General features: G+C 53.3%; 3 protein-coding genes across 13 annotated transcripts; 2 read left to right on the forward strand and 1 right to left on the reverse strand.

The window, feature by feature from the left end:
* Positions 1 to 126: 126 nt before the first annotated feature.
* On the reverse strand, positions 127 to 7,846 carry CREB3L4 (cAMP responsive element binding protein 3 like 4). Of its 8 annotated transcripts, none has more exons than XM_070268197.1 (10): positions 7,352 to 7,846; positions 4,100 to 4,290; positions 3,610 to 3,856; positions 3,326 to 3,447; positions 1,612 to 1,704; positions 1,374 to 1,480; positions 1,180 to 1,248; positions 989 to 1,073; positions 721 to 817; positions 127 to 591 (listed from the first exon to the last, which is right to left on the reverse strand). In XM_070268197.1, coding segments are annotated over exons 1-10 (1,200 nt in total). In that variant the 5' UTR covers positions 7,353 to 7,846; the 3' UTR covers positions 127 to 403. The 8 variants fall into 8 exon arrangements, with proteins under 8 accessions (XP_070124298.1, XP_070124301.1, XP_070124303.1 ...); XM_070268200.1 differs by having other exon boundaries at positions 4,166 to 4,290; positions 7,352 to 7,376; XM_070268202.1 differs by lacking the exon at positions 7,352 to 7,846 and adding an exon at positions 4,614 to 4,943 and having other exon boundaries at positions 4,166 to 4,290.
* A 53-nt stretch (positions 7,847 to 7,899) lies between these two features.
* SLC39A1 (solute carrier family 39 member 1) lies at positions 7,900 to 12,367 on the forward strand. Of its 3 annotated transcripts, XM_005610094.4 has the most exons (5): positions 7,928 to 8,050; positions 8,379 to 8,514; positions 8,775 to 8,993; positions 9,164 to 9,294; positions 10,743 to 12,367. In XM_005610094.4, the coding sequence occupies exons 3-5, from the start codon at positions 8,807 to 8,809 to the stop codon at positions 11,397 to 11,399; spliced, it is 975 nt and encodes a 324-aa protein (XP_005610151.1). In that variant the 5' UTR covers positions 7,928 to 8,050; positions 8,379 to 8,514; positions 8,775 to 8,806; the 3' UTR covers positions 11,400 to 12,367. The 3 variants fall into 3 exon arrangements, with proteins under 3 accessions (XP_001493953.2, XP_070124304.1, XP_005610151.1); XM_001493903.7 differs by lacking the exon at positions 8,379 to 8,514 and having other exon boundaries at positions 7,900 to 8,050; XM_070268203.1 differs by lacking the exons at positions 8,379 to 8,514; positions 9,164 to 9,294 and having other exon boundaries at positions 7,913 to 8,050; positions 10,743 to 12,365.
* Positions 12,368 to 12,630: 263 nt separating this feature from the next.
* CRTC2 (CREB regulated transcription coactivator 2) lies at positions 12,631 to 22,455 on the forward strand. 2 transcript variants are annotated; one of them, XM_001495407.6, is made up of 14 exons: positions 12,631 to 13,108; positions 15,873 to 15,974; positions 16,052 to 16,168; positions 16,734 to 16,795; positions 17,440 to 17,508; positions 17,659 to 17,762; positions 17,862 to 17,891; positions 18,058 to 18,122; positions 18,224 to 18,273; positions 18,406 to 18,650; positions 19,011 to 19,417; positions 20,735 to 21,004; positions 21,488 to 21,674; positions 21,801 to 22,455. In XM_001495407.6, the coding sequence occupies exons 1-14, from the start codon at positions 12,956 to 12,958 to the stop codon at positions 22,019 to 22,021; spliced, it is 2,082 nt and encodes a 693-aa protein (XP_001495457.1). In that variant the 5' UTR covers positions 12,631 to 12,955; the 3' UTR covers positions 22,022 to 22,455. The 2 variants fall into 2 exon arrangements, with proteins under 2 accessions (XP_001495457.1, XP_070124289.1); XM_070268188.1 differs by having other exon boundaries at positions 12,860 to 13,108; positions 16,052 to 16,165; positions 16,731 to 16,795.
* Positions 22,456 to 23,098: the final 643 nt, after the last annotated feature.

Raw genomic sequence — 23,098 nt, forward strand, 5'->3', positions numbered from 1 at the left:
TTCTCTACTGTAATTGGTTTGGGGCAGAAGTCATGGAGGCAGAGAGGGAAAGGGGATGGGAACTTTAGCCCTGTTTACCAAACACGTATCTTTCCCCCCTCTACTACTCATTTACCACATTCAGGATACAGTTTTAGCAAAAAGTTTATTTCTCAACCAAAACTTCTGTTTCCCCTCAACCCTAAGCCCAAAGAAGAAATAAAATCACAGATACACGACAAAAGTATTTGAGGTGTCCCCTCACGGGGTATGGGCCTCAGGATATAGACATCTAGGGTGTCCTGAAGTGATTTAGACCCCTGAGGCCAAAGAACCCTGAGTGGGAATCTCAGGGGAAAGCAAAACCATAGGGGAGCCCTGATTCCTTACTGCGACTGGGAAATGGGACAGGAAGTGTTCCAGCTCACATCTCATCTGCATGCAGCACAGTTCTGACGCGCCGGCTGGGGCCTAGCTTCCCTCCTATCTTCTCAAGTAGTGTACTTGTGGAGCCATTTATGCCCCCAGGTGGCCCCCCTAATCTGGACTCTACCACTGGGGTCTCCAGATTTTCTGTCATGTCCTTGTGAGTCAGGATATTTCTGGAAATCACTGTGGGTGAAGGAAAAAGGGCAGTAGTAGAGTGCTCCCTTGGGCAGGGGATCCTAGACAGGACAGGACCTCTCTTCCCCCTCTTGACTACCCTGAAGAACAGAGTCCCACTCTGCCCTTGCCTCTCACCTCCATGAGGCTGGTAATCGTCAGGCCCAGCTTCTGGTAGACCCTGAAAGGGGCTGAAACTGGGCAGGATGATGAGAGCCAGAGAAAAAAGGAGGATCTGAGAAGAAGCAAGAGGACACTTGGGCTATGGGGACAATAAAGGGAGCACAGGGCAGTTAGGGTCATGAGGGATGGGAAGATTGGTATGGCTAGGGAGTAGGGGTATCAGGATGGAAGTGTGGCAGAAGATGGGGGAGGTAAGGGGAGATGGAAAGTAGATTAATGGTACCAGAACACAAGTGCTGGTCTGGGCAGCTTTGTTGGAAGTTTGAGCAATGAGCATCTGTAGCTGGCGGAGCTGAGTCACCAGGGAGCTGGGGAAGGAGGAATGAAGAGTTAGATCTGGGAACCAGGGCCCAAGAATGGTGTCCCTGTGGGCCACACCCTTCCCCCCAAAGCACACACTATGCTTTCACTCACATATTGTGCCTCTCTAGCTCCTGGACTTTTTTCTGTAGTTCCTGGTTCTGTGCAGAACAGGCAGCCACCCTAGGGAGTGTGGAAGGGTAGACCAAGGCTCTGCAATCATGTGAGTCCCTCACCTTGCCTGCCTTAGTAAGGAAGGGAGCCCAGACGAGGTGCATGGGAAGCCAGAAATGTGAGTCCAAACATACCTGCTCTCTAGTCCATCGATGTACTCTTTCTTCCGCCGCCGACTGTCCTGAGCTGACTGCTTGTTACGTATTTTCCTCCTGACCTTCTTGAGGACCCTCTCCTCTGCCTGGGGGCCAGGGTATGTCATTCCTGGGGCTTTAACCTCTCCCAACTCCCCAACTCGCCCCTGCGATTCTGGCTCTTCAGAAGCCATGGTGGGGCCACTGGGTTGGGATGCCCTTTGTGAAAGCATGTTACCTTGGTGAGGGGCAGATGAGAGGGCAGGGAAACCCCTTCCTGCCCCAGCAGACGCTTCTCCTCATCTGTTAGGAATAAGGTTTGACAGGGCAGCTGGTGGGGAAGAGGAAGAGATGTGATGAGAATGGGGAAAGGGTCATCCCATTTCCATCGCCCAGGCCGCTCCCCTTGCATGCCTTCTGGTCGTTGTTCCCCTTTGCACTGAGGAATAATCATGAAGTGAAGTGAAGGGCAGGGACCTTAATTCAGATGGGCTCTGGATCAAGCCAAAGGGACCTCCTGAGGCTGAGAAGGAAAACAAGAGGAGGTTTTGTCATATCCTTTGCCCACAGACTTAGGACGTTGGCACTGTGAGCAAGCTAGAGAGGGCCTGTGTTCCAGAGCACATCTCCCCAAACTTTAGGAGTATTTGAAGAGGATGTGGAGGAACTCACTAAGGTTAATTCTAACAGCAGGCAAAGATCAGGCTTTATTTTACAGCAGGCAAATGATTCCCTTTCAGCCATTAACTTCTACTAGGCAGAGAATTTTATCCAGTCACCTGGTCAACCACAGGGAGCTCCCTGGGGAAGTGACCCATTCTCCCCTAGGGTCTGAGCCCTACTTGTCAGACTGAAGCGCTGTCTCCTCTCAAAGAACTCCCCAAGGGTAACCAGACTGAGTTACTTCTCATCACAAAGTGCATGGGGAGGGTAGATGGCGTCTGGTTAACATGAGCCTGCCAACTGAGTAACTTGCCTTTCTAATACTCCTTTTCGAAAGGTTTATGCTTCACTTTGTGACTTAACAGGAAGTAGTTTTTGCTTTTGCCTCCTGATGGGTCTTTGGCTTTTAGCTAAACCATTTCTTCCATCTGCCTTTTCCTGATGCTCCCTTCTTGCTCCTGCAACTATTTGGTGGAACTATTATAGGGGTGTCCCTCCCAATCCACCAATCAAAATCTCTGAGAATGAGGCCTAGAGGGTTTTATTTAAAAAACAAAACAACCACAAACTCCCAGTGTTTTCGATGCAACTCAAGTATAGAAAGATCAGACTTTCTAATGTCCCACAGCCCAGGATTCTAAGATACTTGGCTTGGCTTCTGGCCCCAGCTTCAACCACAGATTTCCAGGGAGGCCAGAACCTGTTCCCTGCCTTTTGCACACAAGGAGTCCTTTCCAGGATAAAAGAAGGAACAGTGATGTGAGCAAGGTCCCCTCCGCGCCCCCACTGCAGGAACCAGCCCAGCCAGCCTGGGGACGGTATCTGAAGTGTTACTCCCTACACTGTAGCCCTGGGCAGTGGGTGCCCCTGGACAAATGTTCCAGTGGAAACGTAGTTGCAGTTGCTTCTATACCCTGTGTCCAGTAACCAATTGGATTTCCAGGCGGCCTGTCCCATTTCTACTTCCTGACCCAAGGCTGAGACAATGGCCCTGACTGAACAAACAATGCATAGAGGTCCAGGCTTTCTCCTGAGCCCTAGTCCCAGATTCCCTCACTCCACCTTCTCCTTAACTGAGTTATCATCACCTTACCCACAAGGGCTCTGCCTCCCTTGTCCTTTCCTGCTCTTAAAGCTGCTTATGTCTCCCCAGTCTTCAGGCCTGACGTCGCAAAAATTAGGACAAAGTTCAGCATCAGTTTCCCCCTCCTTTACCCCCTTTCCCCATCTGTGTGGCTATATTATGTGTGTATCAGAGAGTATTGGATCCAGTTGACCCCAAGACTCACCAGGGTCACGGGAGGCACTGGGTTTACAGTGCCTGCTCTGGGCAGGATGTGGGCATGAGCATCAAGGTGCAGTTCACTGACCATGCAGGCATCAGGCATCAAAAGTGGTGGGCTCCGCTGATCTGAGGGAGACACAGGTGGCTGGGAGAAAAGGGATGGAGGGTACCCCTGACAACAGCAGGGTCTGGGAGTGGCACAGGTTGGGCACTAGCACTAGTCCCTTAACCCCAGGGCTAGGGCTAGACCTGAAGGGCCATTGTCCTCTTCCCACAAAGAACACTGACCTAGCTGGATAGAGATGGGCTCTACAGCTGGCCCAGTTTCCCCCTGCATCCTCTCCAGAGCCCCTGCCTCATAGACAACCTCATAGAGGGCAGGGGAACTGGGTGCCTTGGAGGCAGGGGGACTGTCTGGATGGCCAGGGTCCTCAGAGATTCCACTGTCACTGCCAGGAGATGCTTCTGAGCAGTACACTTCATTGGGATCAATGAAAAGCTTCAGGAAATCTTCAGGCTCACTCTCTTGAAGGCCCTACAGTAGAAGAGGGTATAGATGCTTACAGGAAAGAATTCTGGAAATGTTACCTGACATCAACCTTGATCCTTCATGCTTCAGTTTCAGTCCCTTCTATCCTTGGACATAGGCATTGTTACAGCTCATGTCTATTTTAGGGGCTCTGTCTTCAGACCTCTCTCCATGTGGAGGCTGAAGCCTCTTGGGCTTCTTATCAGAGGTGTGTCTCAACCCACCAACACTTCCACTCATCACACTCACACAGCCAAGGCCCCCACTGGACTCCCAGCCTTGCTTCCCCTGTTCTTGCAGCCTAGTCACAGGGACCTCTGGAGGTGGACAGTGGAATCCCAGTTCCAGGAAGGATCCTGTTGAGAAGACATCTTCTGGGGGCTCTAGCCACATGTCCAGCAGCTCAGGGGTTCTGAAATCCATCCTTCTGCTGGGAGGCACTGGAGGAGAGGAGAATTGCAGAGAGAGGATGGTAGCATTCCACCCCCCTACCCCCCACAGCTTCTGGGTTCCTCTAACCCTTCACGTGCACAGCCCCCTCACCTGTTACCTGAAGATCTTGCCTCCCACCTTATCTCTCTGGTTGAGACAAATGGGCCCCCCCTGGATATTACCTCTTAGGAAGAGTCCAGCCCTGCCAAGCCAGCCTAGCCTGCTGACGGCCCCAAACACTGCTCCTTTTCTTTCCTCCAGGATCTCGCATCCTGGACCTGCCCAGCTAGACCCCGCCCCCAGCCTTACACCAGGAAAAAGTGGGTTGCACCTAGCCAGGAGCCACGGTAGGGGCACTGTATCTGGGGGCAAGGGGTTAAAAGGCTCAGCGTCCGCAAACTCGACTTAAGTAAAACTTAGGCAGCCTCGTCCTTTCTGCCTCAGTTTCTCCTCGCGATAGCAAATCTTCCTGAGGGTTTTGGTGGCTCCTCAGGGAAGGCTAGAAATGGCTGTGACTGGAGCACAGGACGTGACTGTTCTCCGGCCATCAATTTTATGAAGGAGATCGTGGCAAGGTTGAAAACAAAGAAGGAAGGAATCAACAGAATTGCCCAAGATTTACGGCGGCATCCCCTCCCCCACCCCATGGCGCTTGTCCCACAGTTGAGTCTGATTGGAAGCTAAAGACGTGAGGGGTTGAGGGGCAGGGCATTGAGCAAATGGAATCACCCTCTCGAGGCAGGCTCCAGCGTAACTGGTCAGAATGGGCTGTCGGAGAGGGAGCGAGGCCAATGGGGCCGGAGGATTTATTTGTTCCGCGGGGATTGGGTTCCGCGGGACCACAGGGAGAGTAAGAACCAGAAGACAAACAGTAGGGAAGTTGGGGCAAAGTTCTGAGAATACAGGTGGGAGCGGTATGGCTTGGTTTCGCTTGCCACGTGACTCCAAAACCCAGATTATTACCTAGGCTGGAGTAAATAACCTGTTGACCCAAGTTAAGTGACAGAGCGTTGACTCAGCCGGCGGAAAATCGTGCAATGGCGCGTTGTCCAAATCCGTAATCTGTGCCTCATGCTACTGATAAAGAACAGCGGTTATACACACATGCTCACAGGACTCTTAACTAACGGAGGGACAAGGGTCTGGAAAACTGCGAAAGGTTAAAAAGTCATTTGGGTTTGATGTGGGAATTTGTCTTCTTGTTTAATTACCAACAGCAGTATGTGTCCTGCATTTGTACAGTTTACAAAATGTTTTCATAAACATTGTTCTCTCACTTAATCCACAACAGCTCTGAGGTAAACACAGCAGGTAATATTTTACTAATTTGACCGATGAGGAGATAAAGATCCATGACTAGAAAGGAGAATACCAAAACTCGGGATTTTTGCCTTGGTCTAGGGATTGATGACCCAGGAATACACTTTAAATAAAATAATGGAGCTATCCTGATACAGGTATGATTTTGTCTGCCAGCCTCCCCAGTAGAGCTCCAGATAAAGCATAGCTGGGTGAATAAAGCAGGAAAGTTAGGGTGTGGATCCAGATTTCAAACTGCTCTTCTTGTGAAAGTTTGAACGGGCTAAGGGTAAAAACTGGAACAGGATCTAATACTTACAGAGTAACTACTGTATGGTCAGACATTTTCATGTTACTTGTATAATTCTCATAGCAACTCATAGCTGGCAGAGAGAGGTTAAGTAACTTTCTCAAAATTACTCTGTAAGTAGCTGAACCAAGATTGGAATGCCTGAGTCCATATTCTTCGCACTATACTAAACTACCCTGGTTTACCCTGCTGGGGCTTTCTCAAATTTCCCAACTCTGTCTTTCTGCTTCTCTCCCTGCATCTTGCTGGAGAAGTAAAGAGACAAAGCAAGCTTCCTAGACTAATGCAGAGTTCTAAGGAAAGCAGAGCTGTCCTTGCTTAGATCTTTCCTAGATCAAGAAGGTTTCAAAGGGCTTCCGGCAAGCTACATGTGCAGAGATGATTAAGTGGGAAATATAGTCAGCTTCCATTTATGTTAGAACTGGAAGGGACCTCTGGCATCATCTGCTAGTCTAACTTCTCTGTTCCACCTGATTTGTCGAGCTCCTGAAAGGGAAAATGACTTGCCTAAGATCACAGGTACAGCTGGGACTAGTACTCAGGTGTCCTGACTCCCAGTTCATGATTTCTTGTTAGTGTTACTAATTATCAATATTGTTGAAAACACAGTTTGCCACAGGAAAGCAATAGCATGCATAATATCCCCCTGAATAGTCTGGAATTGCCTCTAATAGTAATTTTTATCTTTTAATTAAGAGCTTGGAATGGCAATGATAATTATTATTAAATGATGGGACACCAATACGCATTTCACTTATATCCTGATCTTAGAGTACTATATGATTCCTTTCTCCTAGACCCCCTCCTTCAAGAAGTCCTACATTTTCCCTTTTCTTTTTTGATGAGGAAGATTGGCCCTGAGCGAACATCTGTGCCAATCTTCCTCTATTTTATACGTGGGATGCTTCCACAATGTGGCTTGATGACTGGTGTGTAGGTCCACGCCTGGGATCTGAACCCACGAACCCTGGGCTACCAAAGTGGAGCATGCAAACTTAACCACTATGCCCTCGGCCAGCCCCCATTCCCCCTTTTCTTAAGGAAGTTGCTGGCCTCCACGTCCTGAACCTTATCAGAGGGATCACCCTGTCCTTTCTTTAGGAAATGAGGCGTTTTCACCTTTGCAAAAAAGAATAGGCTGAGCCTCCTTCTTTATTTTCCTCCTTTGTATCCTCCTCTCCCATGAGGCTAGATCTGGTAGCACAGGGATGTGGGCCAAGAGGATCTAGGCTAAGGAAACAGTGCAAGCCCTGAGTTAAACACCTTGGTGCATTCATGGAACAGAAAACTCTGGCAGGGCTGGAGGGAGATGACTTGGAGAGTTGGAGATGTGTTTGGAGAGAACCTGGCCAGATGCCTGAGGCATGGTATGATGGTAAATTGGAGCGTACTTCCAAAAGCTCTTCACTGAGCTGGGTTTCAGCACCCCCTGAGATGGGTCCCACCACTTCTATACCCACTTGAAGGCAGAAGGCTGCAGAGAAGTCCGCTCAGGCCGTTGGCAGTCAGGAAGGGATGACTTTCCAGAATTGCCCTCTCTTTTCATCCCCCTTTTCCAATTCTGCCTTGTCTTTTTTCTTTCTTGTGGGTGGTGGCAAAGGAAGTCAAGCAAGGAAATCAGTCCTAAGAAGGGAAGGCTTTCGCTTTGGCGCCAAGGTGCACAGAGGGAGTCTTAGAATCTTCTAAGAGATAGGTAAGAAGACTTTGGCCCAAGACCAGGAAGATATCCTTAGAGCTGTGGGAGCGGAAGACTTGGGAATGCGGGGGCGGGTATGGGGCAGGAGCCTTGCCCGCAGGGTTTCCAGCTTCCTCTTTTAAAATCTTCAATCGATCAAAGCCTTTGTCGACCGGCCAGATTCAGCCCACCAGACCTCCACACAGCAGCCTAGGCCCGCAGCCCCGAAGTCCGCTCCCTCGCCCCTTCCTCTGCTCTCCAGGACTCGCCCCGGGTCCCCGCCTCCGCCGGTCTCCCGCTGCTGGTCTCCGATTGCTCCTAGCTCACGTCACTCCCAGCTGGGTCCCGCCCGCCGGGCGCTGTCATTGGCAGCGGGGGCGGGTACGCAGCAGTCGCGGGGGGAGGGGGAGCGATGGGGAGGGGGCGGGAATTCCCGACGGGCGGCCGGAACCGCGCGGATGCCTCGTAGTGAGACCCTCGGGAGGTGAGTGCGGCCTCCCCGGGAGCGGAGGCTGGGTCTGCCGCCCGCCTTCCCGGGGCCTAGGAGCCGGAGTCCTGGCTCTCACATTCTTCTTCTGCCTCCCGGGACGCTGGCGGCCTTGAACCCGCCTCCCGGAGCCCGGACTTCCAGACACCGCCCTCAGTTGTTGTGTCAGCCCGTCCCAGACCCCAGACCCCTAGAGCCCCTCTGTAGTTATCTGCCCCAACGTCCCAGCCTATGGCCTGAAGTGGTCGCTCTCTGCTTTCGGGGGGATGGCGCTGGGGAAACCGGAGGGGGAGAGTGATCCCGCACCCAAACTCGCCCTGTTCAGGTGGTCCACGAAGCTACCCACGACATCCTTCCACAGCCCCGAAGCCCCATCGCTTCATCCATTCCTTCCTGGAGCGGGGACCTGGCCTCTGCTTTCCTTAGAGGACCCCGGCTCCTCAGTCCTCTAGGAGCTCCAGGTGAAAGGGTGCTGAGATAGCCACACGGTCCTCACACTTCAGTTTCCCCCTTGCTGGGACTCTGAATAAGTCACTTGGAAAGGATAAAGTCTGAGGGGAAAGAGGAATGTTCCCAGTACAGGAGTAGATGAGTCACACTGGGTGGGGGAAGGACAGAAAGTGGCTGGGATGAGGGAGCTGCACTCTGCTGACCAACCTTCCCCTTTCCTTGGCCCCATTTTTCCTTAGTGACCATTCGCCCAATCACTCTGTCTTCCTAGGTCTGAGAGTCACTGGAGCTACCACAGCCACCATGGGGCCCTGGGGAGAGCCAGAGCTCCTGGTGTGGCGACCCGAGGCGGTAGCCTCAGAGCCCCCGGTACCTGTGGGACTGGAGGTGAAGTTGGGGGCCCTGCTGCTGCTGCTGCTGCTCACTCTCATGTGCAGTTTGGTGCCCATCTGTGTGCTGCGCCGGCCCGGAGCTAACCCTGAAGCCTCAGGTGAGCCTATCCTTTTCCCTGATGCCACGGATGCCTGGGGTGGGAAGGCTCTGAGGCTTGGAAGGAGACCTAAGGAGGGGAAGGCAAGAGTGACCATTGCTTGGGTTGGGATAGTGGGGCCTGGAGGGGGTTCATTTACTCATTCCCCTCTGTGCTCCACTCCTGCCTAGCCTCCCGCCAAAAAGCCCTGAGCCTAGTAAGCTGCTTCGCAGGGGGTGTCTTTCTGGCTACCTGTCTCCTGGACCTGCTGCCTGACTACCTGGCTGCCATAGATAAGGCCCTGGCGGCCCTGCATGTAACGGTGAGCACTGGCCAGCTGCATGTGTCCTGTCTGTGTGGGTATGTTCAGTTACATACCTCTAGGGAAGTGGTTTGTGTGGATCTGTTCCTGTGTCACTCCATGACTGTGTGGAAGGCTCTTGGCATGTGACCCTATGAATTGTGATTTTTAGTTATAGGGCATAATTTTTTCTGTGGTTTCCCCACCCAGTCCCTTTGTGACCCCTATGATGTACCCTGTGAGACAGTGTGAGGAGCCTTATTACCAGGTGTGTGACCTACTCTGTGGGTTTCTCAGTTCCATCCTCCAGGAAGTTAACAGTGCTCCAAGAATCATCTTCACCCTCTCACCACTTTCCTGAGGGGTTGGAGATAGAGATCCCTATAGGCCTGGGAAGGGTAGTAGGCAATTCCTAGGGGCCTGGTGTTGCTGATCAAAAAGATGATAGCCCAAGGAAGTAAGATGTGGGGAAGATCAAGTCCAAGGCATAAGGCTCATAGGAAAAACCGAGACAGTTGGGTGGTGGCATGAGGAAAGCGCCCTGGCCTCTTCCTTTATTTCCCTAAGACTAAGGAAGTGACACTGGATGTAACCCTCCATGTGGCTGTGACTGAGTGACCTGTGTCTCCGTGTGACTGTGTGTAAGCCTGAATGTCTCTGGGACAGTATGTGGCTCTGTGTGTGAGCAATTGGGAAGGTGGGCCAATGTGTGACCCTTTGTATGCCTACATGTGACATTGTGTACATCTACATCAGTGATTCTCAACTTGGGGTGGTTTTGCAGGCCCCCCTCCCCCCCGCCAAAACATTTGGTAATATCTGGAGACATTTGATTGTCAAAACTCTGGGGGAGGGGCCAGCCTGGTGGCGCAGCGGTTAAGTTCGCACGTTCTGCTTCAGCAGCCCCGGGTTCGCCGGTTTGGATCCCAGGTGTGGACATGGCACCACTTAACAAGCCATGCTGTGGTAGGCGTCCCACATATAAAGTAGAGGAAGATAGGCACAGATATTAGCTCAGGGCCAGTCTTCCTCAGCAAAAAGAGGAGGATTGGCAGCAGATGTTAGCTCAAGGGCTAATCTTCCTCAAAAAAAAAAAAAAACTCTGGGAGAGAGGATGTTGTGCTTGCTGCTCACATCTAATGGGTAGAGACTAGAGATGCTACTAAGCATCCTATAGTGCACAAGACAGCCCCACAACAAAGAATTATCTGGCCCCAAATGTTAATAGTGCCAAAGTTGAGAAATCTTGGTCTACATGTAACACTGAGTGACACCATAATCTGTGATTGTATAGCATTCTGTGTCTCTGTCACCAAGTGACTCTGTATCTCTGTGTGACCAAGAGTGGCCCTGTGTCTGTATGGGACCCCAAGTCTGTGTAACTGGGACTCTTCTAGACTCTGCATCTGACTCCCCCTCCCCACTCTTGGCCTGTCTCCTGAACTCCTTGCTCCCCTCTCTGCCCACAGCTCCAGTTCCCCCTGCAAGAGTTCATCCTGGCCATGGGCTTCTTCCTTGTCCTGGTGATGGAGCAGATCACGCTGGCTTACAAGGAGCAGTCGGGGCCACCGCCTCGAGAGGAGACAAGGGCTCTGCTGGGAACAGCAAATGGTGGGCCGCAGCACTGGCATGATGGGTCAGGGGTCCCACAGACAGGCGGAGCTCCCACAACCCCTTCAGCCCTGCGTGCCTGTGTACTGGTCTTCTCCCTCGCCCTACACTCAGTGTTCGAGGGGCTGGCGGTGGGGCTGCAGCGAGACCGGGCTCGGGCCATGGAGCTGTGCCTGGCTTTGCTGCTCCACAAGGGTATCCTGGCAGTCAGCTTGTCCCTGCGTCTGCTGCAGAGCCACCTGCGAGCGCAAGTGGTGGCTGGCTGTGGGATTCTCTTCTCATGCATGACACCTCTGGGCATTGGGCTGGGTGCAGCTCTGGCAGAGTCAGCTGGGCCACTGCACCAGCTGGCTCAGTCTGTGCTGGAGGGCATGGCGGCTGGCACTTTTCTCTATATAACCTTCCTGGAAATCTTGCCCCAGGAGCTGGCCACTTCTGAGCAGAGGATCCTCAAGGTCATTCTGCTCCTAGCAGGCTTTGCCCTGCTCACTGGCCTGCTCTTCATCCAAGTCTAGGGGGCTCCAAGAGGGGCAGGGGAGGTTGGGTGTCAGGTTCCCTTGACCTTCCTCCCCTCCTCCAGTGTGTGGGGAATAGGAAGGAGTGGGGAAGGGAGGAATTGAGGACGACAGAGTTTTATGGGAGATAGGGACGGAGCCTTGGAACTATCTGACCAATGAGAGGGGACTGGGCCCAAGCGACAAGGCCTAAGGGACAAGGGATGGTCAAGTCACTAGAGACATGATCAAGGGACAGTATTGAGAAGACACTGAGTGCTAGAATCAGGAGTCAGACACTATACATAGAGACAAGCTGACAGTGGGGAGGCCAGAAGTGGGCACCCAGCTGCTGTGGGATAGAGGTATAGAGCGGGCACAGGCCCAGAGTCAGCAGTCCTCTTGGTTCTATCCCATTTCAGCTAGTGGATTGGACCCCTCCTACTTTTCTTAGCTCCTACTCTCATATCTATCTCCCTCTTCCTTTCTCCCAAGGGACTAGTGCCAAATGGCCTCTTTCTGCCAGTTTTGGCACCTTCTATGGCTTTGCCAGTCCTGCTTACTCCTATTTTTAAAGTGCCAAATAAATCCCCTCCCTCTTTCTCAAAGCACAGTGATGGCACTGAGCCCTGCCCAGCATCTCAGTGGAGGGGGCCTGCTTGCTCTTTATTTTGGTCCCAGATCCTGGGGTGGGGCAGAAACATTTGCCGGGTTGGGGTAGGGGTAGGGTTGGCAGACCTACGGCTCCCTACCACTGCTGCACCCTAGGAATACTGAATGTGGGCATGGTGCCCCAGGCCCAGACGATAAACACTGAGCTGCCAAAACTTTTTTTATACTAGAGGAGCCCAAGGGGGACGGGGAAGACTCACCTCCAGGGTTATTTTTGGGGGAGGGAGGGCTGTGCATAGGGCCATATTCTCTAGAATCTATTTTACTAACTGACCTGTTTTGGGACATGTTACCCAAATAAAAGATGTTTCTATACAGCTGTACAGTATCTGATTCGTTTGTCTTGGGAAAGGGGTGGGCACATGGTCAGTCTGAGAAGGCATGCGTCCCAGATGTTTATAGCTGTCTTAAATTCCCGGGTCTCACTGTTTTCTTTCAGGCCCCTCTAGTCCCCTTCTCTGAAGATGACCAAATTTTTACTCTTTTGTCTCTTCCTTCTTCCCTCCCTGTCTCCACCCCTTCCCTTTCCTCCTCTTTTCCTTTCCTGTCTCCTAAATCCCTCGCCCCTTCGTGTTGATAGACTACGGACCAATTTAGAACTACTTTTCCCAGCTTGCCCCGCGCAGGGAGGAGCAAAGTTCCCAGTTCCCGGAGTCAACAGGGATGGCGGGAAATGGTGTGCGTTTCCCCTCCGTGCTGTGTGACCGGAGCTGTGAAGGAGTTACGTAAACAAACTACAATTCCCGGCGGTCCCCGCGCGCAACAGGTCAGGGCTAGGCTGGGGCCGGGTTCGCGGTGCTCGCTGAGGCGGCGGCGGCGGCTACGGCTGGAAGAGCCGGGCCGGAGCCCGCGGCACAGGCCGTGGCTTGTGTTGGGAGGGTGGCGGGGAGGGACAGGGGAGGAAGATGGCGACGTCGGGGGCGAACGGGCCCGGCTCGGCCACGGCCTCAGCTTCCAATCCGCGCAAGTTTAGTGAGAAGATCGCGCTGCAGAAGCAGCGTCAGGCCGAGGAGACGGCGGCCTTCGAGGAGGTGATGATGGACATCGGCTCCACCCGGGTAAGGGGCCGCGCCGGGGAGCGGGAGCGGAGCAGAGCAGAGAAGTTATGGAGCGGGGAGCCGAGAGGCGGGGCGGGAGCGGGAGCCTCAGCGAAGGAGGCGGAACGCGGCAGGGGCAGCGGGCGCCTCCGTCTGGGAGGCGCGGGTTGAGGGCCTAGGGGCAGGAAGACGGATTTTGCCGGGGGGTGGGGGTTGGGGAGGCTGAAGCACAAGAGAGGTTGGGGGTTTGGGAATGAGCAGGGGTCGAGTAAGTGAGGTGGGAGAGGGCAGAGAGAGGAGATAGTCCCCTGCAGCCCGGCGGAGGCTGGAGGTGGGTGGTCCTTGTGCATCTCTGATTGAGTCCTTTCGGGGACTCTGCTGAAGCATCCCCGATGTTGGGTTGGGGTCTTGGTGTTCTTGCCCTAATCTGGCTCCTCAGAGTTAGTAATCTCCTCCAATCTGGTTCCTCTGCCCTGTTGTGCCACTTGGCACTTTAGTACCTCCGGGAAAGGGCCCCTTGAGTGGTTTGAGCAGCAGCGCTGGGTATAGTGGGGCAGGAAGTCCCCTCCTGCGTCCCGTCCCTTTGCTTCCTTTTTCAAATACTTCTTGTGGTTTCCTGACGTGAATGAAGGTGAGGTCCATTGCTCACAGACTGGTGCTTGGTGTTTTGCCCTGGCTGCCTTGGAGGAGAGGTAGGGCTTTGAATCTCGAAACCAGGTAACTAGTTGGCTGTAGGTAATGTGGAACCCGATGGTTTGCTGAGCTTTCTAAGGAGATGACTGCTTTATGGGTCAGTTATGGGGTGCCTTGGAGAATCTTCTATATGTAGGGAATATTCATTCCTGGGAACTTCCAGAAAGAAGGCATCCTGGCAGAGTTGCCTCTGAAGTCCCTTTGGCCTTGGTTTCTTGCTTCCCGGGGCTGAATGTCAGAGGGAGCAAGGGGTGGGAGTTTTCCCAGCTGGTATCCTACTTTGGGGACACATTATTCTGAAAACAGCAGGTGAGGATATTGCAGTGATCCCTCAGGGCAAGGAGCTAGAAGGAATTTAAGGGGAAATGGTAGAACATAACTACCACATTTCAAAGCTCTTTCTGCTGGTCTGACTGTCTGTGATTGCGTCTATGACTGTGACTCTGGTTGTATTTCTGTTTGTGTCTCCCTTGGCTCTGTTAGTCTTTTTTGTGTTTTTTTCCCCTTTGAGTCTCTAGAGACCATGTGTCCTAGTTTGTGGGAGTCAGAACCAGAGAGAGTTAGGTAGGGAAGCAAATGGTGTGTGCATGTGCATAACCGCCTCTAACTGCCATGAGGATCATGGTCTCTAACTGCTGACTGCTCCCTTTAGGAGCTTTTGATTATGGTGGGGGCAGAGGCAAGAAGGTGAGCAAATGGCTGATCTCCAGCTGACGGCTTGAGGCCCTGCCCTCTAGACTGTGACTCCAGGAGTGGCATGGTGGGATCTTAGGGCTTGTATGGGCAAAGAAAGGCTGTGAGAAATTCAAAGCTGGGGCTTCTGTCTTTGTAGTGCCTTGGTCTGTCAAAAGGCTCCCTCCGCCTAGCTTGTCCCTGGTGGGTGACTTCTCTGCTGCACATAAAAGTCTAGTGGGTATACATGGCCAGGGCTTGGACACCCAAGGGTCTAAAGCTAGAGATAAAAGAGACCTGGGGCTCAGCCTGTTGTCTGGCTGTCTGGGAGAGCTCATTTGAGGCATACATGGCCAGGGGGGCCTATATTGCTGAGAGGCTGGGGTTATCATTTACATTAATAGCAGTCTTGAAGTGGCCCAACGGTCAGCATAGTGCCCACTAAACTCACTGGGCTGACTTCTTGGAACAGAAAGTTAATTCTGATGTTGGCCTGTGCACAAGAGTGTGATCTCCAGAAGCTCTTAGAATTTACCAGTCATCAGCTGCCTTGGGTCTATTTATTTGGCTGGTGGCAGTGGCCGAGCCTCAGAAGTAGATGCTCACCTCTCACAGAGGGACATGAGATGTGTAGACAGACTAAAACCATGCCAGGCGGAGGGTTGTGCTGTCCTACTCCAGTGCCAGATGTATCTCCCCAGAGTGGGGATAAGGCCAGGGGCTGGAGTGAGCTATTGCTCCCTCTCTCACCCCCGTTCTCCAGGCTCCCCTGCCAATTCAGGGGCTTTAGGACTAGGTAGAAGAATGCTTCTTATTTTTGGCACTTTTTCCAGCTAGGAGAACCATTATTCCTTAAATGTTCTAGTTCGGAAAGTGCAGGCTCTGTGTCGCCTTCTGAGGCTGGGCAAGTGGCAGAGCCTAGAAGCCTGTGCCCTCCAGAGTGGGAAGGAAAGAGGCTGGCAGTAATGGCTTTCTGGCATCCGCCTGTGTCCTTCCCCGCATCTTCCAATTAGTTCTGGACGCATCTGGAAGGGAAAGCAGAGATGCCTATTAGGCGCCCTTCCCCAGGAGTTAAACTCATGTGACTAGCCTGGGGGCTCCTGGAATCCCCTCAAGGACTCTGTTTAGACTGATGCCAACTGGGTCAGGCACTGAGCATAGTGTCAGGCCCTGCCTGGCAGGGTGGTGCCAGGCATTAGTGATGTCATTGATGAGGGGAGCCTGCAGAAGAGCTAGGTGGACTGTTTGTGCCAGGTCTCAGTGGATCTTTCCCCCAGCACTGGTTTTTCTGCTGGCAAATCTCTCAAAAGCAGCAGCTATAGTAGCATTTCCTTGAGACAGGGATGGCAGGGGTGGCCAAAGGAACAGGAACAGTGCTCAGGACCCTCTGGAACACTCCTGTTTGTCGTCCATTTCTCAGTTACAGGCCCAAAAACTGCGACTGGCATACACAAGGAGCTCCCATTATGGTGGTTCTCTGCCCAACGTTAACCAGATTGGCTGTGGCCTGGCTGAGTTCCAGGTGAGTGGACACCAGCCAGCGGGGAGTGCAGGCTCTCAGGCAGCTTCCCCTGTGGACTCACCTGTCTCTTTTGGCAGAGCCCCCTCCACTCACCTTTGGATTCATCTCGGAGCACTCGGCACCACGGGCTGGTGGAACGGGTGCAGCGAGATCCTCGAAGAATGGTGTCCCCGCTCCGCCGCTATCCCCGCCACATATCCTTCACGAGGGTTTGGGGAGTCTGGAGGGTGGTGGGATGGGGTTCCTCCGGAACTCAAGGTAGGAAGAGATTTTAAGTGTTGTCCAGTCCCATCCTCCTCCAGGAGCTCTCCTTTACCCGGCCTCCCTGAAAAGTGACCATTGGTCCATGTGCCAGCACTGGCTCCTGTGCTCCTGAGTCCGTGCCCTCCATCTCTGGCTGGCTCTGACTGCCTTACTTCAGCTTGCTCTCTGCTGCCAGAGGCCGGGCTCCCTGATAGGTCTTCTGCTGCAGGGGTTTGGTTCTGTCCTCAAATTTCTGTTCTTAGCTTTCAGTCTCAGAGTCTTCCACAGACCTGTCTCCCCCAAGCCCTGCCCAGATATTCTTCTATATTTTTTCAGCTCCACTATGCCTCATTCCTTCTTCCAGTTCCAATCTTTGACCCTATTGTTGCTTCTTTTAGAAGAGGTGAAAGGTATTTCTTTCTTGAAATAACTCATCTGCTGCATCCATCATTCTCTCATCTGATCTCTATCCCATCCATCTCCTCCTCGCTTTTTTCCTTAACTGGTGCTGTTCACATTGACAGCTCTCCCTACAGTCCTGCCTACTTATCTCCTCCCCCGGAGTCCAGCTGGCGGAGGTCAGTGTCCAGGGCAGGCAGGATCTCCTGCCCACTCTCTGACATGTCTCTGGAGGGAGCTTGGGTTGGGGCTGGGCTTGCTGGGCTAGGCTTTACCTCCTCCCATAACAGCAGGGCTGGGAGGGGTGGGGGCAGGTGGAATAGGTGGGTCAGAGTCCAGTCTTGGCCATGTTGACACGGGTGGCCAAGCCTCCCAGTCCAGCCAGGGCAGGACCAATGGTAACTGTGGCTAGCTGGGGTGTGTGTGTGTAAGGGGGAGGGGAGAACGGCAGGGTGGCAGGTGAAAATGGCTGTCTCCTGTTGAGAGCAGGAGCCAGATGTAGTATTCTGGCACTCCAATTTCTGAACCCTTCCTCTGCCTATCTCATGCCTAATACTCATACCCAGCAGAGTTGCTGGGCTCCAAGATTCTTATTCAGCTTGTCCTGGCAGATAGAAGTTGAGAATTTCTAGCTCTCCTATGTTTATTGGGGGAGAGAGTTCATGGGTCACAGATATCAGAAGAACCAGAAAGAAAGAGGCATGATCCTCAGTGCCCAGCCCTCTCCTCCTCCACCTTGGCTGCCCCACATTTTGAACCCCCATGCCTGCTGTCTTGTCCATTGCTAAGCCTTCCTCCTCATGACCTTGTTTTTCTATCGCAGGACAATGCCCTGGGGCAATTTCCCTGCAGAGAAAGGGCAGTTGTTTCGACTACCGTCTGCACTTAACAGGTGATGGCCCTTGCCTTCTTTAGGCCACATCTCCTCTTACCTGTAGTTTCTGGAGCCCTTCTCCCTCACTCCTGCCCTGTTCCAGCCCACCTAGTGTTTTCCCCTGCTGAGCAGGTCACTAGTGCCAGCCCATCTCTGTTCCCCCAACAGGACAAGCTCTGACTCTGCCCTTCACACAAGTGTGATGAACCCCAACCCTCAGGACACTTATCCAGGCCCTGCACCTCCCAGTGTCCTCCCCAGCCGCCGTGGAGGTAAGTGGCCATGTCCCAAGGTGGGAGCAGCCATGAAGCTTTTGTTTGAAGCAGGTAGGCAGATGAACACTGCAACCAACTCCACCACATCCTTTGCAGGTTTTCTGGATGGCGAAATGGACTCCAAAGGTGTGTGTTTCTCACCACTTGTGGGTATTGAATGCCAAAGAATGGACTGGTGTTGTGGGCTTTCCACAGGACCAGGGAGCTGGTCTCCCTCCTGCCTGCCTCTGCTTTCTATCTGCCTTACTGGCTCCTTTTCCAACCCTCTCATCACTGGTCTTTCTCTTTCAAGTCCCTGCTATTGAGGAGAACTTGGTAGATGACAAGCATTTGCTGAAGCCATGGGATGCCAAGAAGGTAGACGTGGCCCACTACCCTCTTCTTTCCACGGGGCGAGTCTTCCAGGGTCTTCCACAGAGCACTGTCCTCATTGTCCACATTCTTCCTTGTCTCCTCAGTTATCCTCATCATCTTCCCGCCCTCGGTCCTGTGAAGTCCCTGGAATTAAGTAAGTACCTCTGTGAGGTTGGTTGAGGGGGTGGGGGAGGGGGAGTAAAGGGAAATGTGGGTGGCTGATCTCTGCTCTTCCCTGACCACTGCTGCCACCAATTACATCTTTGTTTTCTTCTCCTTCCTCCAGCATCTTTCCGTCTCCTGACCAGCCTGCCAATGTGCCTGTCCTCCCACCTGCCATGAACACGGGAGGCTCCCTACCTGACCTCACCAACCTGCACTTTCCCCCACCGCTGCCCACCCCCCTGGACCCAGAGGAGACAGCCTACCCCAGCCTGAGTGGGGGAAACAGTACCTCCAATTTGACCCACACCATGACCCACCTGGGCATCAGTGGGAGCCTAGGCCTGGGCCCAGGCTATGATGTGCCAGGTGAGTGGCTCTCCTGGCCATGTGTCCGTGAGGTGCTGCCTGGCTGGAGGATGAAGGGGTGGGACGCTGGAGTACCTGGGATCCTCCTGTGACTGCCCACACCAGCCCTTCACCTGTCCACCCAAGGATTCTCTCACTGCCATTTTCTGCCAGTGAGAATTAGTAGATGTGGCTTTTGCTAGAAAGAAGGTGGAGAGCAGCCCCCAAGTGGGCAATGCCAGCCTCACTGTCAGGGAGAGAGTAGGGAGGACATTGTGTTGCCACTTCCATAGTCTGGTCACTGCTACTCATTCTGAGCAGAAAGGGGCCTTGTTCCCATCAGTAATGTTGGCATCTCTGGTTTTTTGTCTGTGCCTGCAGGACTTCATTCACCTCTCAGCCACCCATCCTTGCAGTCTTCCCTAAGCAATCCCAACCTCCAGGCTTCCCTGAGCAGTCCTCAGCCCCAGCTCCAGGGCTCCCACAGTCACCCCTCACTGCCTGCCTCCTCTTTGGCCCGTCATGCACTGCCCACCACTTCCCTGAGTCACCCCTCACTCAGTGCCCCGGCCCTCTCCTCCTCCTCTTCCTCCTCCTCTGCTTCATCTCCTGTGCTGGGTGCCCCCCCTTACCCAGCTTCTACCCCTGGGGCCTCTCCCCGCCACCGCCGTGTGCCCCTCAGCCCCCTGAGTTTGCCCGCGGGCCCAGCCGACGCCAGAAGGTCCCAACAGCAGCTGCCCAAACAGTTTTCGCCAACAATGTCACCCACCTTGTCTTCCATCACTCAGGTATGCATGGCTGCCTTCCCTACATGTGTGTCTCCCTTCCCCTTCTGTTCTGCCAAGTTCTTTCCCTTCCCACCCTCCTTTCCTCAAGTACCTCTTCTTCTTCCTTCCATACTCCTCGTCTCATCCATCCCCTTCCATTCGTCTCCTCTACCTGCCCCATCTTTTATCTTGTCTCCTCTTGGCTTAAGAGAGCAAACCCTGGGGTTAAGCTTTCTGGTTCAAATCCTGGCTCCATCTCTTACTAGCAGTCTTCTGGACTGTTACTTAACTTCTGTGAGTCTCAGCATCCTCATCTATAAAACAAGGATGGTATTGTAAGGATCAAAGGAAAGCACCCACGTAGAGTGCTTAGCACAACGTCCAGCCCAGGTGCATGCTTGACAAATAGGAGCTTATCCTCTCCCTTTCCTCCCTTGTTTGTTCCTTTCCTCCTTCTCTTGTCTGTCTTTTTCCTCATGCCTCCATCCTGTCCCATCCCCTGTCCCATCTCCCCTCCTCCTTTCATAGCTTTCTATAGAGTCAGAGACTGTCACATCATGGAGCCCAGTCCCTTCACTGTATAGATGAAGAGACTGTCCAGAGGGAAGGTAACTTCCGCAAGTTAACACAGCAAGTTAGGAAGAGTCGGGACCAGAACTGTAACTCTTAGTTTAGGGCTTTTTCCCCTGTGCTCAGATGCATATCCCTTCCCCCACTCCTCATCCTTCTCTTCTTTCTGCTCTCTGCTCCCCTCTCCTCTTGCCTGAATGCCCTTCTTTCCCTCTCCTCTGCCCTGCTCTCCCTGCCTCCCCCATGACCCTTCCCTGGAATGTGTGCTCTGTGTTCCATCTTTACACATAACCCCTTTTCTGTAGGAAAGATGAAGGCCAGGCCAGCAAGGACTCTGCTCTCTTGGAGCTTGGAGTCAGCCTAACTTCAGTTCCTCCCTCTTTTCCTCCTCTTTCCCCCCTTCTTCTCCCACTCCCTCTGTCTTCTTCAAGGCTTTAGAACAACAGTTTTCAAGTTCACTGTTATGCCTCAGTCACTTGTGAGGTGTGTCACAAGTACTTGATTACTAATAATAGTTAAAGTACCCAGCTTTAACAATAGTTTACTTCTGGAGTGGTTTCAAAATTCTCCTGTATTAGCCTCACTCAGTCACTTTCATTTTGATAAGCATTTTTGAGTAATTGTACCCAACCCCAGGGACGCCCAGTAGAACGCTGTCAGGTTTGTTTTGAAGATGGTTGCAGCTTAAGAGGGTGGGAAGCCCTAAGAGGTCCTCTTGAGGGGCACGCTGAGGGGTCAGCTTCTCCCTTCTTCCTCACTTCTCTTTAGGGCGTCCCCCTGGACACCAGTAAACTGCCCACTGACCAGCGGCTGCCTCCATATCCATACAGCCCCCCAAGTTTGGTTTTGCCCACCCAGCCACCTACCCCAAAGCCTCTACAGCAGCCAGGGCTGCCCTCTCAGGCCTGCTCAGTGCAGCCCTCAGGTGGGCAACCCCCAGGCCGGCAGCCACACTATGGGACACTGTACCCACCCAGCTCCAGTGGCCACGGGCAACAGTCTTACCACCGGCCAATGAGTGACTTCAGCCTGGGGAACGTGAGTACCCAGCTCCCTAGGTTAGAAGCAGGGGAGGGGTAGGGTGGGTGGACGGGGCCTGAGTGGTGTCGCCACTGCACTCTGAATTGGGAGATCTAGTTGGGGGAGATCCTCCTTCCCCCGGGTAACCCGGCACTGCCAACTTGGGGCTCCTCTCTTCCTGCATTTGACCCCTACTCCTGCCCCTCTCCCCCAGCTATCTCCACACAGCTTGCTCTTTGATGACTAGTGCTTTGACCCGTTCTCTTCCTGGCATGCACGTGCTCTGTCCCAGCAGGTACGGTGCCCTCGCCTACTTGGGGCCCTGTACTTGTGTCTGTTGCTCTGCTTGCTGCCATCTCCATCTGTGTCTGCTTTTGTTCCTGGGGTTGGGAGGTGAAGATTACTGGGCAAAGGGGGATGTGTTAGTAGGGCTAGGCAGGGACATGCAGGAACACCCTGTTCTGAAGTCCACTTCCTCAGGGTCTATCTGTGTGTTCATAGCTGGAGCAGTTCAGCATGGAGAGCTCATCAGCTAGCCTGGGGCTGGATCCCCCTGGCTTTTCCGAAGGGCCTGGATTTTTAGGGGGTGAGGGGCCGGTGAGTGGCCCCCAAGACCCCCATGCTCTCAACCACCAGAACTTGACCCACTGTTCCCGCCATGGCTCAGGGCCTAACATCATTCTCACAGGTGAGAGGTGGGGGTGGGGGGGATGGAAGGAGGGAGAAAAGTGATTGCTGGTGCAGCAGGGGATTGATGGGTCTTGGAAGAGGTTACAGGGCATGGGCTCCTCACCCATCTCTTCTGCCCACACAGGAGACTCCTCCCCAGGTTTCTCTAAGGAGATTGCAGCGGCCCTGGCTGGAGTGCCCGGCTTTGAGGTTTCAACAGCTGGGTTGGACCTGGGGCTGGGGCTGGAGGAGGAGCTGCGCATGGAGCCACTTGGCCTGGAAGGGCTTAACATGCTGAGCGACCCTTGTGCCCTGCTGCCTGATCCAGCTGTGGAGGATTCGTTCCGCAGTGACCGGCTCCAGTGAGGGGGCCTCATCACCATCCCTTATTCTTAGCCCTGTCCCCCATCACTGTCCTTTTCCTCCCTTCCCCTTGGCCAGTAGAGACTCCACTCTCTGCCCCCAGATCCTCTTTCTAACATGAATGAGGGATCCCAAGAATGAGAAAAAGTGGGGGGTTTGTCCAGGTGGCCCCTGAATTCTGCATAAGGGGTGGGCCTGGGGGGAGTTCAAGGGAGAGCCTAAAGCACTTGTAACTTTGAACCGTCTGTCTGGAGGTCAGAGCCTGTTGGAAAGCAGGGGGTAGAGGGGAGCCCCGGAGGCAGGGCTTGTCCGGATGCCTAGGGGTGGGCAGTGCCAGCCCCTCCTCACTACTCTTCCCCTTGCAATGGAGGAGAGAGCCAGAGTGGATATTATTTTTTATTAAATATATTATATGTTAATAAAAAAATCATATCAAACCTGTGGTTGGCTGCTGTTTGGGATGTGGCTGGGGCTCTAGGGAGTTCTTGGGGACATAGGCTCTTTCATCTGTTACGCTTTTTGCATCTTCTCAGCACCATTGAGGGCCCCCCCAGCTTCAGACTTTGTACCTGGCATTGGATGTGGGAGTCTAGGCTGGATGTAGGTTCCCATGGCAGCACATGTGCCCTCATGTGCCTTCCCATCTGGCCAGGGCCCTGCCGCAGCATCAGGAGACAGGGGCTCTGACTGGCCAGACAAGTTACTGCTCTTCCTCAACGCTGAGGCCTGGCAGTGAGTGAGGAGGTGAGGGGGCAACTGCTGCCTGAGCTCACAGGTCTGTTTTCAGTAGAATGACCCCAGCTTTCCCGGGGTAGCTGGCCTTAGTGTTAAAGCTCCCAAGGAGAGAGGATTTAGAAACAACTACTGATGCCAGAGGTAGATCTCGGGTTGGCTCCCTCTTTATGGCCCTTCAAGCCAGAGGACCTAGAAGTTAGGTGGTACCTGGCTAGCCCCTGGGTGCATGCTCCTAGGTTTCATTCCTGCCTTTTCAGTATGCATGAATTCGCTTCACCCTTCCCACTCTTCTCTACTCATTCATTCAACAGATGCTTGAGTGCTAACCATGTTCTGAAGAGGTTT

Source organism: Equus caballus, chromosome 5, assembly GCF_041296265.1.
Source record: "Equus caballus isolate H_3958 breed thoroughbred chromosome 5, TB-T2T, whole genome shotgun sequence".
NCBI lineage: Eukaryota > Metazoa > Chordata > Mammalia > Perissodactyla > Equidae > Equus > Equus caballus.